We start from the raw sequence: 18,210 nt of genomic DNA on the forward strand, positions 1-18,210 counted from the left end.
ACTTGAGGCCCATGGACATCAATTCATTTAAGGGAAACATTTAAGGGAAAGTCCAAAGGGAGAAAGTCTTCTCACTGAAAGGCCTTTGTGGGCGCGGTCTAGGCCCTGAAACAGAGATGTCCAGTACAATGTGATAACTTGCATTTTTTTTTTTCCTTTTATGGCCAGCTCTGTCCCATTATCACAGGTGAGGTGGAGGCACTGAATGCCAATCTCAGCATGCTGGAGGGTGAGTCCTAGAGCCGTCTCTTCCGGGTGCTTCTTCTCCCACCCTGCACTCAGGTGCTCTCCAGGTGGGCTTTGCTCCAGCTCTCCGGTCTGCTTTCCCCTCTGCAAACTAGTGCCGCTGCAGGGAGGAGCACGCAGGGACTGACCCGAGTGTGTAGGGCCTGCTCTTTTCTGCTGGTTAGCTAGCTTCACTGCAGGAGGAGATGGCTTCAGGAGACAAGATGCAAGGCAGAGGATTAAACTCTCGTGAGCTTGAATCCCAGCTCTGGTACTAAACCCATCCTCTTCAGAATGATGGATGCTCATCCTGATCAGTTACCCCTGGTTCTAATCCCTTTGGTGGTTCCTATAGCTGCCTTCAGGATCAAGTCCAAATCCCTTAACATGGACTACAAGACCTGCCTGTCATGGTCCGGCTCCTCCTCACCTCTCTGAACTTCATCTTCCACCTCTAGCTGCTCCAGCCATCAAACTGCTTCTCCTTCCTCACACCCTTGCCTCCCACCTTGCTGTCCTCTCTGTCTAGAAAAGCCTTCTCTCCTCTTCATCCATTTATTCACTTAAGAGATATTTACTGAGTACCTGTCTCTCTGCCAGCACTGTGCTAAGCACAGCTCCTTCTGCTTCCTGTCCTCAGCCATTTCTTGTCCATTCCCTCCGCTCAGGCATAGTTCCAGTTCCTCAATGCTCACCTGATACTTTGGGTGTTTCTATCTCTTTGCACTCCATCCACTCATCCCCCAATGATGTGCTGAGCCCCTGGAATAGGCTGGGTGCTATTCTTGGTGCTGGAGATGCAGCAGTGAGCCTAGGAGACAGAAATACCTGCCCTTATGGGGCTAGTGAGAGGAGACAGCCAGCCAGCAAGATAATTAGTAACATCTACAGTATCATTGCAATAAATGGTAAGACGAAAACTAAAGCAGGGAAGGAACTTGCTGGCAGTGGGGCGGGGGCGGGAGTGGGGGCTGTTTAAAATAGCCTGGCCGGGAAAGGCACCCCTGAACAAGTGGCATTAGAGTAAGGACCTGAATGAAGTAGGGAGCTGCTGCTGCTGCTGCTGCTAAGTCGCTTCAGTCGTGTCCGACTCTGTGCGACCCCTGAGACGGCAGCCCACCAGGCTCCCTCGTCCCTGGGATTCTCCAGGCAAGAACACTGGAGTGGGTTGCCATTTCCTTCTCCAATGTATGAAAGTGAAAAGTGAAAGTGAAGTCGCTCAGTCGTGTCTGACTCGTAGCGACCCCATGGACTGCAGCCTACCAGGCTCCTCCGTCCATGGGATTTTCCAGGCAAGAGTACTGGAGTGGGATACCGTTGCCTTCTCCATAGTAGGGAGCAGCTGCTCCTAAATCTGGATGAAGGACTTTCCAGTCAGAGGAAAACTCAAGCTCAAAGGCCCCTGTGGGAACATGCTGAGTGCCTTGGAGGAACTGTTAGGAGACCATACTGGAAACAGAAGGAACGAGGGGGAAGTATCAGGAAACAAGGTCAAAGAGGGGAAAGCAGATGGTTAGAGCTTCAGAGTTCTATAGGTCATCACGAAGGCTGGCTCTTAGTCTGAGATGAGAAGTTGTTGGAGAGTCCTGGTGGCACCTTGCATGTCCTGACTTATATTTTAAGGAGATCACTCTGGCTTCTATTAATTATAGGACAGGGTCAAAGGTGGAGGCAGGGAGACCACTTAAGAGATTGCCACAGTGACCCATATGAGCAAGGAAGGGAGGGGCCTGGATGAAGTGAGGAAGATGGTGAGAGGCGTTCAGGTTCCAGATGTACCTGGAGGGTAGAGACAGTGGTACTTGCTGACACATTGAATGTGGATCATGAAAAGAATCAGGGATGGATGACCCCAGGGTTTATGTTGAGCATCTGAAAAACTGGAAGAAATGGATTTATTGATACCAAGGTGGGGAAGACTATAAGACTCAGTTTGTAGCTGGACCATCCAGAGCTCAGCTATAGATCTGCTCTTATTACATTGTGTTAATTTCCTGTTCCACCTTGAGTTCCTTGAGGGGAGGAACTTTGACTCTTCTGTGTCCCTAACACCAAGCACAGTGCCTAACTCATAGTAGTTTAATAAACAAGGGATGAAAGGAGATGGTGTCTGGACAGATGGATTGATGAGTGGATGCAGATAGATGAATAAAAAGTAACAGATTGGCGAGGTAGGGAAAGAGTCAGAAGGTGTAGAAAAGATGAGGAAAGAACCAGTAGAAGAGTCCCGCGCCCTAGCTTGCTGTGGGCAAATTTCTTCACTTTGGGAGCATGTATAACAGGATATGGACGAAAATTTGGTGTACCAATGGACATGAATTTGAGCAAACTCCAGGACATGGTGAAGGACAGGGAAGCCTGGGGTGCTGTAATCCATGGGTTCACAAAAAGTCAAGACACAGCTTAGTGACTAAACAACAACAGCCAAAACTTTATTGATGTTTCTCTCAGGGCAATGTGACAAATGAAAGTTTTTATTTTCTTCTTTTGATTTATCTACTTTTCCTGAGTTTTGAAAAGTGAGCAAGTGTTATGTAAGAAATGGGGTAATAGTTAATTTTGTTTTAAATAACAGAGGATTCAGAATTATATTGTTCTGGATAAACATTAATCGTGTTATACTATACCTGTATGAATGTAAATTTTCTTTTTTCTTTGTTTTTTAGTTTTAAGAAAGATTGACAACTATACTCTGCTGGATTATTCCCTAATCAGTTCCCCAGAAATTACTGAGAATTACTTTGACCTCAATTTGAAGGTAATTTTGTCATCATCAGAGTTCTGATTTTGGCCATTAACAGCCAATATTCGAGGAACAAACATTATGTGCAGAAGGAAATATAACTACGTTCTCTTCCAATAATTTAATTTTCTTTCAAGGAATTCTCTCATGTTTATGTTCCTTTAAAAGACTCTTGAACACTTTCTTGATTGGTAAATGATTGTTTGGATTACATAACATATGTCTGCCTTCTTCAAGAAAAGTATCATGTTGTCTTTACCTCTGGGAGTAAGGTTTGAGGCTAAGAGGCAGCAAGTAAGATAGTCTGCATTTATTAGAACTCAACAGATCCATATATTATAAATATTGATACTTCTATTTATTCCTAACTCTCAGGTTAGTGAATTTAACTGAGGGCTGCTGATCTTGGTCAGGGCCATTAGCACATGATAATGGTGTGTGCTGATTCTAGAAAAGTGATTAACTGTGGTTACGTTATTTTGCTCCAAAGTTAATATCATTGTTTTTTTAAATGCATACAGACTTATGTTTCAAGGACTCAGAGTCATTCAAATCAGTTAAACGTTACATGAGACACCATTTTGTAATAACAACCTATAGCTAATGAGGTCAGCATTTAAAATGTCACAAAAATGCTTTAAGCCACGTAGCGTCCTGGGTCCTTTTGTGTCTATGATGCCCCAGATGCTCAGAAGTCATGGGTTTTGTAGATCAGAGGTTTGACATCTTTAATTTTGGGAACTATCCAGAGCTGTCCCCTCCAGATACAGGCACTTGCCTTCCTTTCTCTGAGAAGAGGACCAACAAGGACGCTCTCGCCAGATTACACCCCAGGGTGGATCTGCTCAAGAAGTCATCAAAGCGTTGAAACATAGCCCGTAGTCAAGCAGTCAGAGGACTCACGGTTTTCTCATCCCTACTGAGTTTCTGCAATTTTCCGTATTCTGACTTGAGTGGGTCCACGTCCTTTTAACCCTACACAGCTGTCTTCCCCTAATACACTGGTCTTTCTATTTCCCCACAGGGCGTTTTCTACCCGTTGAAAAGTCTCCGATATCCCCCCTTCCCATCAGTTCCTTTTGTGCTCCCGGAACGCAGTGACTCTATGCTCTACATTGGAATCTCCGAGTATTTCTTTAAATCTGCATCCTATGCTTATTTTACAGCTGGGGCTTTCAGCTTCACTCTCACCACAAAAGAGGTGAGGAATGTTGATGGATGATAACAATCGACACCAACATTTAATCTTATTTTAAGTATCCCATTACAGGGGTTGTTATGTTCTTATTCCTGGGCCTTTGCAGACACTATCACTTCTAGCAGGACAATGAATAAAGGGATTGCAGAATGAATGTTGATATGAATTGGAGAGTTGCTGGGTTTCCAGTTCTGCCAATTTCAGCTTTTTATGTTCTTCTAGACTGATCTTAAATAATACTAAGACCCCCCTTCACTACTTATTCCCTGTGATGAATACCTGTGAAATTTTGGCAATTTCAATGTACCTAACATCTCTATGCCAGATTTTCATCATTTGGAAAATAGGAATAATAATAAATCCATACACATGGGGTTGTTTTGGGCATTAAAGAGGTTTACATATATGTAAAGTATTCAGGCCAGTACCTAACACAGAATACATGCTCCATACATGTTTATTATTATTGTTTGTGTTATGCCAACATAAAGATTTCTCCTATTGGTAATTACAATTGACATCTACAATGATCAGTAAATAGCACAGATATTCACTGACCTCTTTGTCATGCCCCTCCCTTTTATAATGAGAACACTCTCTCCAGCCAGTCAGCTAACAACTTTCATTGAGTATCCCTTATGACTCTTTCCATTCTCTAGTTCCCAATTATACATGTAGTTATAAATCTTATGTTCAAAATGCTGGTGGCAACACTGGCTCCCAGACACCGCTGAGAATGAGATATTTCTAGTATCAGACCTGAAAACCATTCATCTGTGAAGATAAATTGCTTATGCATTGTTTATCTCAGTAATCTCTGAAAATGAGGACAATAAAACAAGACTTCTTGTTAACCACTGTAAAACATTTACATATGGGTCATACCTATATGATGTACACTGTGTTCTCAAGGTTAAAAGGTACTTCTCAAAGCAATGTAGCTTCCTGTGTGACCTAAGGGCAAGTGACTTTACTTCTGTGGGCCTCTGAGTTCCTGTGTCTGGGCTATGAATCGATAGATCACCTTCAAACCCTAGGCATTTCTGGTGCAACAGCTTCACGATTCATAAAAATTATAAAGAATGCTGCATTTTCCCTGAAAATACAACCCAGGTGTAAACCTTCCAGTGACATGATGTTCTTGATTTTCCAGATTTCCAACCATTTGCTTCACAACTCTCAAGCCCATGGCAACATGCTCTCCCGGGTGAGTGCTCAGGGTTTGACTCCTTAATGGTGTATTTGCTTTCATTGCAGTTATTTCTGGAAGACTTTGTATTCCTTTTTGGTTCAAGCTTGCATCTATATTTCCCTTCTTAAGAGGTTTTTTTTTTCTTTTTATTTATTTATTTATTTTTTTACTTTACAATATTGTATTGGTTTCACCATACATCAACATGCATCCACCACGGGTGTATACATGTTCCCCATCCTGAATGCCCCTCCCACCTCCCTCCCCATACCATCCCTCTGGGTCATCCCAGTGCACCAGCCCCAAGCTTCCTGTATCCTGCATCGAACCTGGACTGGCGATTCGTTTCTTATATGATATTATACATGTTTTAATGCCATTCTCCCAAATCATCCCCCCTCCCTCCGCACAGAGTCCAAAAGACTGTTCTATACATCTGTGTCTTTTTGCTGTCTTGCATACAGGGTTGTCGTTACCATCTTTCTAAATTCCATATATATGCATTAGTATACTGTTTTGGTGTTTTTCTTTCTGGCTTACTTCACTCTGGTGGTCCAGTGGCTAAGACTCCATGCTCCCAATGTAGGGGGCCTGGGTAAAGTACTTATTTATTTATAGTGCCACATGCGGGATCTTCAGCTGTGGCATGTGAGGTCTATATCATTCCCTGACCTAGGACTGAACCCAGGCCCCCTACATTGGGAGCATGGAGTCTTAGCCACTGGACCACCAGGGAAGTCCCAAGAGTTTTGTCTTTTAATCAAATTTCTACAAATACTAACTGAACAATACAAGTTTCTAGTGAAGACATTGTACATTCACAGAATAAATCCTCTCTTCCTTCTATAAGTTCCACCGCTCTTGAAATAATTACTTTAAATGGGAAAGGAAGGAACAGGGCTTCCATTTGTAACCTTAGTAGTAGTAGTGTTAGCCGCTCAGTTGTGTCCAACTCTTTGCGACCCCATGGGCTATAGCTTGCCAGGCTCCTCTGTCCATGGAATTCTCCAGGCAACAATACTGGAGTGGGCTGCCATTCCCTTCTCCAGGGGATCTTCCCGACCCAGGGATCGAATCTGGGTCTCTCGCATTCCAGGTAGATTCTCTACCATCGAAGCAACCAGGAACCCATTTGAAACCCTAGTCAAGCAACTACTAAGATTATGGTGGCGTGGCACCTGAGTACTGGGCACAGTGTACTGAAAGGGTCAGGTTTGCCCTGGAGGCCCCAGAGGTGCTCGTGTAGCTTCCTGGGTTTAGAGCAAGGATTGTAAGTCAGATAGACCTAGACTTGAACCCTAGTTCTACAACTTACCTGCCTGAAACCTTGAGAAAATTACTTAATCTCTCTAAGGCTCATTCTCTTTAGTTGTGAAATGGGAATCCTGATAGAACCTGCTTCACAAGGATTTTGTGGACATTGAATGAAATAATACTGAAAGTCCTAACATGTGCCTGACACACAGTATGTGTTCAGTAAATGCCAGCTGTTCTTAATCCTATGTTGTTATTGGTATTATTATTAAAGAGCTTTTTTCTAACTGTGATGATGTAAGATTAATCACCACAGGCCACCCCAGATTTGTGATATCTCCTCCTCATCTCATGATCTCTCTCTTTCCCTGAATGTGGGCAGATTGCAGAACTCTACATCTTGTCCAAGCCCTTCATGGTACAGGTCATGGCAACAGAGCCTCCTGTGATCAGTTTACTACCAGGTAACTTCACCCTGGACATCCCCGCCTCCATCATGATACTCACCCAGCCCAAGAACTCGACTGCGGAAACCATCGTTTCCATGGACTTTGTAAGTCTGTGGGGACAGGAGGGCAGCCTATGGATACCAATCCTGTCTGTGCAATAGACCACTGACCTGCAGGCTCTACCAAATGTTTGGAGGGATGGGATGAGCTCCATCAATTAGGGGAGGGGGCAAGGTTGAGACAGGTAGAGGAAGGTATGGAGGCCAGTTCTCATTCAATGGCTCCCAACCCTTCCCCACATGCTGTGTGCCCTTTCCTCTGCTTCATTTACATTAATAACCAATTTTTTTAATAAGTCCATCAAGGTGGAGTTCAAGTTTATTTGAGTAGATGAAGGCCAAATGCAATCTGAGAGAAAACGACTGAACAATGAACCTAAGTGAGATGCTACACGCACACACACACATACACACACACACACAAACATACACACATACTTACACATACATGGAAAATAGAGATTAGAAGAAAATGAAAAATAATTTAAAGGAGATCTGCAAACAGAAAGTCTTTATAGTCTCCCTACCTGCAAGACAGTATTTTCAAGAGCTCTTTCTTTTCAATATTTTTTAAGATGAAAGTAAAGTTTATGTTTCTGCTATGGTTAGTTATATTTGTGGCCAAAATAGACAAATTCACTCATCTTACTAATGAATGCCTTTGTTCTCTGCAGGTTGCTAGTACCAATGTTGCCCTGGCTATTTTGGGACAAAGACTGATCTGCTCTTTATCTCTGAACAGGTAAGCTCAGTTGATATGACTATTGGATGGTAGTAACAAGTGAATCAACAGGCCAAGAGACAAGTGAACATTCACAACACAGGTGAAGTTATCATCCAATAGACATGAATCATCAAGCATTTCTCCTGTAACAGTCCAGATAATTTCAAAGTATGGATCTAACTGAAAATTGCATTATGAATTTTTTTATCTTCCCAGTAAACAATATTCAGATAAACCTGGCAACAAAATTAGCATAAGTTTAATTCTACAATGTAAATTCTCATTCTAATGGTACAGCAATAAAAAATGAATTTCCTTTTCAACAAATTTAAAATAGATGCTATTGGAGAAAGAGAATGAAACTTTGAGGTCAAGGAATGAAGTTTCAAAACCCTGCTCCCTGGTTCCAGAACCATGATCAAGTCTTTTAACCTCTTTGAACCTCAGCTGTCTTATCTGTAAAATAATGAAGTCATAAAGAATCACCTCTGAGTTACCTTCAGTCCCTAACATTCAGAGCCCATTACTAGAGTTTAACTAGAATAGAGTTTAACTAGACCATGCCCCATGGCCTGGCTGGCTCTCAAACACAAGCCATGCAGTGTGAAAGAGCTGGAGCAGGTCATGTACACAGATCACTGAACACTAATTGCCACTGGGAAGGATCATCTTCAAAGCTCATTCTCTTCAGCCCTTATAAAGCCCATAGTGAAAGTCATGAATCAGACAAACTAGGAGTGAGGATATACAGAATAATCAGATGGCACAGATTAAATCCATGAAAGGAGGAAGAGGAAGCAATAAAATAGACAAATCAGAATCTGAAAAGACTGGGAAACCAACAGAGGAGAAAAGTCAATCACTGTAAGTCAACTTGATGGCTAGGAAGACTATTGTAGGAACATGGAAAATATGTTCAGTAAAATAATACAAAATGAAATAAGCAGAATATAGAACTGCATAAACACAACAATCAACCATGTAAAATAGCTTTCCATCTGGATTAGAAAGTGAATTACAAATGGAGCATTTTGTTAGGATATGAGATTATGAGTCAGCTGTTTTCTTAAAAATTTTTTTATAACTATGTTGCTTTTCCAATAAAAGGAATGATAAAAGCAAAAAGTAGTGTGGTTTCCCAGAGATAAAAGATTTCATGAAGGCTTTCTCCTCAACTTTACCCAGGTTTTCAAAGAAGGACTTATTTCTCCATTAAATTCAATAGGCATGGTGCCCAGAGCCTATGAAACTTCAGGGACTCATGAAAATGTTTTAATATATTTTAAAATAAGAAATTTAAAATTAATTCAATCCAGACTAGACTATACCATGACTTTATAACACCTCAGTCTTCGGAGATCAGTTTTAATGTTTGTTTGTTTTTTTGTTTGTTTGTTTTTTTAATGGAGGAAGAATTCCCAAAGGCTTCAGGCCACCAGATGTCATGATGTAGCCTTGTTTAGAAGATCAAGGCTGATGAATTTCTTAACCTTGATGGGTGATCTTTGAGATGGCAGTTTTAATGGTTGAAAGGGTAGAAGCCAGAGAGCAGAAAGAGAGAGGGGAAAGGGATGGAAGGTGAGGAGCTGGCAGTATCTGAGCTAGGCCATGAGAAAGGACAATTTGGAAGTTGGTTTGCCTGAGTCACAGTACTGTGAGTACAGGTGAGACCTCCATCTGATGGCTGAGAGGAAAGGGGAGCTGGAAGTCTGGAGTGATGGGAGATCCCTGGGGCAGGGCTGCCAACTGAGGCAGCAAGCACTGGGAAGGTAGAAATAATATTTACCCTTAAGCCAGGGTCTGGTTTCCTGGCAGGATGAGAAGGAAGGATTTAACAAGAACAGGACTTCAGGCTGTGGCAAGCAGGTAACAAAGACCTTGAGTTTCAGAGAGACCAAGGTGCTTTCCTGCTGACCCTCAACTCCAACATTCCTACCAGTAAGAAACTGCAGGTACAGTGGGCATTATGTTTCTTTACAGAAAAGTGAAAGTGTTTGTCGCTCAGCCATGTCCAACTCTTTGCCACCCCATGGACTGTAGCCCACCAGGCAACTTTGTCTATGGAATTCTCCAGGCAAGAGTACTGGAGTGTTCAGCCATTCCCTTCTCCAGGGGATCTTCCTGACCCAGGGATGGAACCTTGGTCTTCTTGCATGCAGATTCTTTATCATCTGAGCCACCAGGAATAATTAGGAAAACTGATGGTAACCTGTTAAATTCACATCATCCAAAGAAATGTTTGAATTCATTCTCCAGCTTCCTGAGATCCACAAATCAGCTTTGACCCTGCAAACACAAATCTGAAAGTAGGACTCTTGCCTTCCCAAAGTCTCCTCAGACTCCCCTGTGACCTCCTTTAGATTCAGGTCACTGGGCAGGCTTCCAGTACCCTGAGGCCTTGGTGGGCTCTGAACAGGACTACCTACATAATTTGTGAGGCTTGGTGCAAAATGAAAGCGCAGAGCCCCCTGTTCAAAAATCATGAAGAACTGCAAGATGGAGACAGCAGGGCATTAAACTGAGCACAGAGTCCTTCTGAGCACTGCACAGGTCACATGCACTGAGCCTGAGGGTGGCTACTGCCACAGTACAACAGCAAACCTCAGGCAGTGAGCAGACTGGGGGCAAGGCTGGTGGGCCTGGCATCACTCAGCTCCAAGGAACAGAGGCTGTGCTGACAGAATGCTTTAATCTTTGGCAACAAGAATGGTAACCCTGTCTCCCACACGCCCACGCCTCTGCTCCTGGGCTCTGGGAGAGAGGCTTTTCAGGGGAGCTGGTTTGCCGTTAGGTGACATCATAGAGGGGCTTCCCAGGTGGCACTAGTAGTAAAGAACCTGCCTGCCCCAATGCAGGAGATATGAGATGTGGGTTTGAGCCCTGGGTGGGGAAGATCCCCTGGAGGAGGGCATGGCAACCCACTCCAGTATTTTTGCCTGGAGAATCCCATGGACAGAGGAGTCTGGTGGGCTACAGTCCATAGGGTTGCAAAAAGTCAGACACAACTGAAGCCACTTAGCATTCAGGCACACACACACAACGTCATAGAGACACAGCAGGAAGAGGTGTAAAGAAGACGGGGATCAGTGAAACATCCCTGAGAAGAACCAGGGAACCAGGGTCTCTGAATACATCCCCCCAGAACACCATAGCCTTCCTAACCATCCTCTGCCTGAGGGTGGCTCTCTGGAGCTGCTCAGGGCTGGCTCCCTAGATATAAGATATAGAAATCAGAGGCTAATCCAAGGTGGAGAGTTTAGAGAGGAGGTGAAATCACAGGTTCAGAATAGCTGGTTCAGGTCCCAGCCCAGATATCATTAGCTGTGGGATCTCAAGCAAGTTTCCTAATGTCTCTGGGCCTACATTTTGTCCTCTATTAAATTATATAGTAAAACCTACTTTAAGGACTTGTAAGAACACTGGAGTGGGTTGCCATTTCCTTCTCCAATGCATGGAAGTGAAAAGTGAAAGTGAAGTCACTCAGTCGTGTCCAGCTCTTCGAGACCCCATGGACTGCAGCCTACCAGGCTCCTCCGTCCATGGGATTTTCCAGGCAAGAGTACTGGAGTGGGGTGCCATTGCCTTCTCCAAAGTGCATGTTAAGTGTCTTAAAAAAAAAAAAAAAAAAGATGGCAATTTAAAACTTGGATGCTGGCTTCAGTCAGGGGAAGCCAATTATTTTTGAATTCAAGAGTATGTCAAGAGTTTCATTCAGAAAATACTTCATTCCTCTGCCTCCTGCCCAGTGATGGGTACTAGACAAATAGCCTTTTGCTCTATTATTTATAACTACTCTTCATTATTGAGCCTTTACTATCTGCTGGTCCTGTGCCAAGCACTACATGTATATTATTTAAACCTCACAGCCTGTATCTCCAGAACCCAGTACCATGTCGGCAGATTGAATGATTAATCCTAGAGGAAGCTTATTATCCCCATTTTATGGTTTATATGGGTCAATTAACTAAGTGTTGACCAACATAAATGGACTGCCAGATATTTCTCCAGCAAAGATGGTTTAATTTGGGACAAGCAGAGAACTGCATTTTGGGGTCTATAACCATGGGGAGACTTGTACAAGCCCCCACATGGCAAAGGAAGGAGAACCCTTTTACAGAGGGGACAAGGAAGTCAAGAGGGCTGTAATAAAAAGTCCGTGACTTTTCTTTAACTGAGTCCTTGCTAGAAAAGAAGAGGAGGCTTCCTTCTTCCTATTGGGCTCTGCTGTTGTCCCAGGGTGTAAGAGCTCCCCCTTCTGGTTTCCTGACTCTATTTAATCAAGCCTTCTGTTTACTAATAGTTTTTTACATGAGTCACAGAGCTATTGAATGGCAGAGCCAGAACTTGAATCTAAGTGAGTCTTCAAAGCCATGCGTGTTTGTTTCCTTGCTACATTATACTGTATTTGATGTGGTTAATAGCTAAGACTTAGAAAATGACACTTAGACCTTCAACTTATAAAATAAATATCCTTGCCTGGAGGAGGAAACCAAGAGCATGGAGTCAGGTTAAACTGAAATAGGCAGCATGTCCTTTCTCAGTTTTAAATACTGATAGAAAAAAGAGAAGACACTGGCATTCTGTGTCCTAAAACGGTAAAAGCACACAGCCCTTTTCTCACTGCATTAAATGAAACTCGGCCAGGGAAAGCTAAAGAAAGCCAAAGCTGGGAGTATTAGTAACAAAGTTGACTTCTTTGGTATGTCCAATTAGAAGCACAGGCTCTGGAGTCACGCGTGTCTCATTGTGAATTCGACCTCAGTCATTTGCTGACTTGTGACCTTGTACAAGTCCACTGATCCCTCTAAGAATCAGTTTCTTCCTCAGCATAACAGAGCCCCTGTTTAGAGTGTTGTATTGGAAGAGATGAGAATGTAGGAAAAGCACAGCTCCCAGCACATAATCAGTGCTCAAGAAACTTTGTTGCAGCTAGTAGTAGGGCTTTATTCTTTCCCATTCTGGGATCAAAGTTGGGCCAAATAAGACAGGAGAAATTGGTCCCAAGAGACATGACAAGTCAGGAGGGTCTTAAAAGCTGTGGAGTTGGCCTTCGGGTTACAGCTCTTTCTACAGTTGAGTCTTTTTTTCAAACACAGTTCTACTTGGAGGTAACTCCGATCCAGATTGGTCTTGTAGTAGGTGTTTTTGAGACTAATTCAGAGACTAAATTAAACAACACTTCCCCTTTTATGGCCTTCATACAGATTACTTAATTCTAACCCTTTTTCTTAATCACGTGTAAAACTCAAGGCAATCCAGTGCACATGACTGCTCAACCAATTAGAGTGTGGAACATTTTTTTGACATTCCCATAATCAAGAATTTGGATGCTCCCAAACTGCACCCCACCCCACTACCATACACACAGGTGCATGTGCGCGTGCACGCGCGCATACACACGCACACACACACACACACACACACACAGTTGCCCTACTACCTCTCCCACGCAGCACTGTCAGAGAATGCAAATACAGCTGCCTACAGCAGATAGTATCACACCCAACTCTACTTCTCACAGTTGGGCAGATAAACTTTTCCCAGCGTGAGCCATCTGGTGAGAAACAGAAAGGAAAACAGGTCTGGGAAGAATGGATTCAGTTTCTGTTGGAACGGTGCTCGGACAGGTCAGCAGAGCTCAGGCTTGGCAACTGGGCTGATTTCCATCTCCACCCTCCCATTGAGCTATGGTTGAGGCCAGCGGAAAGGAAGGCCACAGTGGGGGCCCCTATTGGAGAAGCAACCCCCAATGACTTCTTCCCTTTCTCCCAGACTCATTGGTGGGAGGGTGGATTTCTAAACTGCAGAAGGCAATGGAGTTAAAATACCGGAAACTTCCTCAGCGAGAGAATCCTTTGCTTCTGGAGGAGGCTCAACATATGCCTCCCCTCAAAAGTGTTCATCATTGGATTAAATCCACAGCCTAGAGTTTTCAAGATCTTCAGCATCTGGTCCTACCTTTCAAACTAGCCAGTCTTCCCTCCCTAAAGTGAACATACTGCTCCAGCTGCCTCACCCTCGAGATGACCTCAGTCCAACAGACCAGCGGTCCCCAACCTTTTTAGCACCACAGACTGATTTTGTGTAAGACAATTTTTCCATGGACCAGGTAGGGGTGGGGGGATGGGGAGAGATGGTTCAGGCAGTATTACCAGCAATGGGGAGCAATGGGGAACAAACGGCATTGATCGCCCACCCACGGCTCACCTCCTGCTGCACGGCCCAGTTCCTAACAAGTACCAGTCCGTGGCCCAGGGGTTGGGGACCCTGCAATATACACTTTCCCATCCATCTTTTATCTGCTCATTTATCCATACGTCCACTCGGTAAGAATTTATAGAGCACCAAGTATATGTTCTGCCCTGTTCTTGATACAGAGCGCTGAGAGAAAAACAATAGTTTCTACCTTCTGGGTCCTCAGCTTAGTGAGGGTAATACTCAGATTAAGAAGCAATTACAGTACTGGGTGCTAAGGGACAGGTGCTTGTACGTGGTAGTATACAGAGTGCTTCTCTCAAAGGACAATTTATTTTCCCCCCATATTACACACACACACACACACAATCCACTCTGGTCCTATCACCTTTTCACACCTTCCCAGAATTCCTGCAACAAGTAGTGTGTAAACCCATAAAACAGCACCTGAATACAAGCTGCTTTGTAATATCCTACAATTGTTTCCTGCACATACAGCTTCTCCCCATCCCTCAAAAATACAGATATCAATAAAATTCTTCACATTGCCTAGCACATTACTGAGCATAGAAGAAGCACCTGGGAATCTCACCCTGCCAATCTTTTCTCCATAGTGCAACTAGAGTGATCTTTACAGAGCACTGACATTCCCTGCCCCTCCTTAGAAACATTCCATAGATTCCTTTCCAGATAAACATAAAATTTCTAACATGGCCTGAATAGCCTAGCCTGGTCAGACAGACAGCCACTATCTGTCTGTCTAGCATCATACTGCAGCTCTCTCCCTAGCTTTCTGTTCTCTCTACACAGACCTTTGCAACCTCTGCGCAGACCCCTTCCCCCTTCCTTCCCCATTTTGCCTTTTTAATCCTGCTCACTCCACTCCAGTACTCTTGCCTGGAGAGTCCCATGGATGGAGGAGTCTGGTGGGCTGTAATCCACGGGGTCGCTAAGAGTCGGATACGACTGAGCGACTTCACTTTCACTTTTCACTTTCATTCATTGGAGAAGGAAATGGCAACCCACTCCAGTGTTCTTGCCTGGAGAATCCCAGGGATGGGGGAGCCTGGTGGGCTTCCGTCTATGGGGTCGCATGGAGTCGGACACAACTGAAGCAACTTAGCAGCAGCAGCAGCAGGATCCTTCTTATGTCAACTCTAAGACACAGCTCTTCCTTGGAGACCTTACCGAATCCACCAAGTTAGATCAGGTTCTTTTGTCATTTACCTCAATGAACGTATTTCTTTCCTTCAGAGTTTTTATCTAACCTTTAATTAAGCCTTCATCAGTGCGATTGTTTGGCTAAAGTCTGCCTTCCCACTGGGCTGTAAACTACAAGGGATAGTGACTGTGTTTGGTTTTTACTCATATTTCTATCTCTGGTACCAGTTCCAGGCCTGACATATACTAGGTTTTCAATAAATACCTGCTAGAAGAGTCAACGAGTGAATGAGGGAAAACTATGTGTGATATATGTCATGCTCTGTACTCAGTCCTAGGAATACAAAGGGAATTAAGGCTGGATCTCAACCCACAGGGAACTTATAGTGAGAGGGCAAAGAGAGAAGCAATTATTTTAGGGACTGCATACAAGGACTCATTAGCAATGTCTGCCATGGCCATAGGGTTGCAGGAAAGGCATTGTGAGTGTCTGTGCTTTGGTCCACTTGGCCTTCATTATGTCACACTTGCTACATTAACTCAGAATATGAAGAAACTTTGTCTTTTGCTGTGTTTTAAAATTTGAACTTTAGCTCTGGTTTTCGATCAGAGCAGTAAACCTTCTCCAAAATGTTCCTTTCTTTTTCTCTTCTCTTCCTTCTTTCTTTCTTTCTGCCATGTGGCATGCAGGATCTTAGTTCCCTGACCAGGGTTCAAACCCATACCCTCTACAGTGAAAGAGTGGAGTCTTAACCACCAGACAGCCATGGAAGCCCCCAAACCCTTAAAAATAGGCTTTACTTGGACTATCAAGTCTAGTGGTTAAGACTCCACGTTTTCAATACAAGGGATGCAAGTTCAATCCCTGATGGGGGGACTAAGATCCTGCATGCCATGTGGCATAGCCAAAATTAAGTAAAATAGGTTATACTTTTATATGCCTGCAACATAGAACTATTTGAGCTCCCTTTCTCTCCAGCTACTCTGTGTTTCTCTAATAAAAATTAGCTGCTAGTAGCAGGACTTCCCTGGTGCCTCAGACTGTAAAAAAATCCATCAGCAATGCCAGAGACCTGGGCTCGATTCCTGGGTTAGGAAGATCCCCTGGAGGAGGGCATGGCAACTCACTCCGGTATTCTTGGCTAGAGAATCCTCATGGACAGAGGAGCCTGGTGGGTTACAGTCCATGGGGTCAAAAAGAGTCAGACATGACTGAGCAACTAAACACAGCCCAGCACAGCAGGGCTTGAAGTAACAGATTAGGGGCCAAGAGGAGAATACAAAGTCAAAGGAGTGAAGTTGGTTGCCACCTAGTGGTCTGAGTTGAGCTTTTGTGTTTTTCAGAGCCAGGACAGGAAGAGTTTAGCCAGTGAGACTTGTCCATTAAATGGCAACCTACTCCAGTACTCTTGCCTGGAAAATCCCATAGACTGAGAAGCCTGGTAGGCTACAGTCCATGGGGTCGCAAAGAGTCGGACACAACTGAGCAACTTCACTTCGCTTCACTTCAAACTAACGGGGTAAATTGAGAACTAGGAAACAGAAGTAATCCCAGGTGGCTCAGTGGTGAAGAATCCGCCTGCCAACTCAGGAGACACAGTAGACACACAGGTTCCATCCCTGGGTCGGGTAGATCCCCTGGAGCAGGAAATGGCAACTGGCTCCAGTATTTTTGCCGGGATAATCCCATGGACAGAAGAGCCTGGTGGGCTACAGTCCACAGGGTCTCAAAAGAGTCACACACAACTTAGCAACTGAGCACACGTGCACAAGGAAAGGAGAGTTTGGTTTGTAGGAACCTCAGATGGTACCCAGTCATGGTTTGGGGATGTAATGAAAGATCAGAAAGGAGATTCACAAGTGTGTTCCTCTTTCGTGTAGGCCGAATTTCTAGACTGCTCTAGATTGTTCCTCATAAGAAGCAGGTTGACCAGGGGGAGGCATTCCCCTCACATTTCCCCAGCAGTATCTTCAAGTGATGTTCAACTGCTCAGCTTCCTTCCTTCAAGGATGCCCTAAAAATTCTGGTCTTCACTTTCTAGTAAGATCAGTCTGAGCCACAGGGCCTCTGATATCATCATCTCTTTCCTTTTTTTTTTTTTTTTTTAAATTTTTTGTGGGGGGATCTTAATCCCTCAACCAGGGACTGAACCTGCGCCCCCTGAGATGGAAACACTCTATCGGGAAAGTTCCCTCTGGCACCATTTCTGATCCTTGTCAGAATTAACAGTCTTTCTAGTTTTTGCTCTTAGCTGTCACCTTAAAGAAACCTCAAAGCCTAATTCATACTAACATGATATTGGCTGATAATAAGCAAACTTACCTCTTCCATGCACATTTGTTTCTTAAATGTTAGAGCAGAAATATTCTTGGGAGAGGCACAGCTGAGTAAAGTGGCTACACCTTATTGAAGAGGGGCATAGATAGGGAGACACTTAGACGTTTATGAACTCCTTGATCATCAGTTTTCTTGTCTGCCAAAGGGACAGTGATAGGAGCATCACTCACAGAGTCATTGGGAAGATTACATTCTAAATGTTTATATAGCTTCTAGGAGAGTCCGTGTCGCCACCACTGTCATCATCACTGTCATTGTCGTGTTTATTAATAAGGGACCAGTCTAACTCGGGGAAGTTGCAAGGTTGAGTTTAGGGCAAGAAGACATAAAAACTGCTTCTTAAGAATGTTCTGGGAAGTTCCCTGGTGGTCCAATGGTTAGGACTGGTTACTGTCACTGCCAGGGCCTGGGTTTGATTCCTGGTAGGAGGACTAAGATTTCAAACACCACGTATCTCAGCCCAAACAAAAATGTTCTGTGTTTCAAGTTGGCAACAGTAAGTCCCTTATAGCAAATGCAGTTGGGCAACCTGTCTTGTTTCCGTTTTTCCTGCCCTGCTTCTTCAGCAGCAAATACAGGGGGAAAGATGCACTAGAACTCGATGTTCTCACAAGTTTGTGTGGCTTTTAAATAATGACTTATTGAACTGAAAAAATTGTATCTTTTTCCTTT

At 43.8% G+C, this 18,210-nt stretch overlaps 1 protein-coding gene across 2 annotated transcripts in view; it reads left to right on the forward strand.

The window, feature by feature from the left end:
* The window catches only part of BPIFC (BPI fold containing family C), a 57,265-nt gene that overhangs the window by 34,932 nt on the left and 4,123 nt on the right, over window positions 1–18,210 (forward strand). For both annotated transcript variants that reach the window (XM_070370205.1, XM_070370206.1), the window contains 6 exons: window positions 169–229; window positions 2,892–2,983; window positions 3,993–4,169; window positions 5,320–5,373; window positions 6,995–7,165; window positions 7,795–7,862. In XM_070370205.1, coding sequence (XP_070226306.1) covers window positions 169–229; window positions 2,892–2,983; window positions 3,993–4,169; window positions 5,320–5,373; window positions 6,995–7,165; window positions 7,795–7,862 — 623 coding nt within the window. The remainder of the gene's footprint in view (window positions 1–168; window positions 230–2,891; window positions 2,984–3,992; window positions 4,170–5,319; window positions 5,374–6,994; window positions 7,166–7,794; window positions 7,863–18,210) is intronic.

This window comes from Bos mutus, chromosome 5, assembly GCF_027580195.1.
Source record: "Bos mutus isolate GX-2022 chromosome 5, NWIPB_WYAK_1.1, whole genome shotgun sequence".
Classification (NCBI taxonomy): domain Eukaryota; kingdom Metazoa; phylum Chordata; class Mammalia; order Artiodactyla; family Bovidae; genus Bos; species Bos mutus.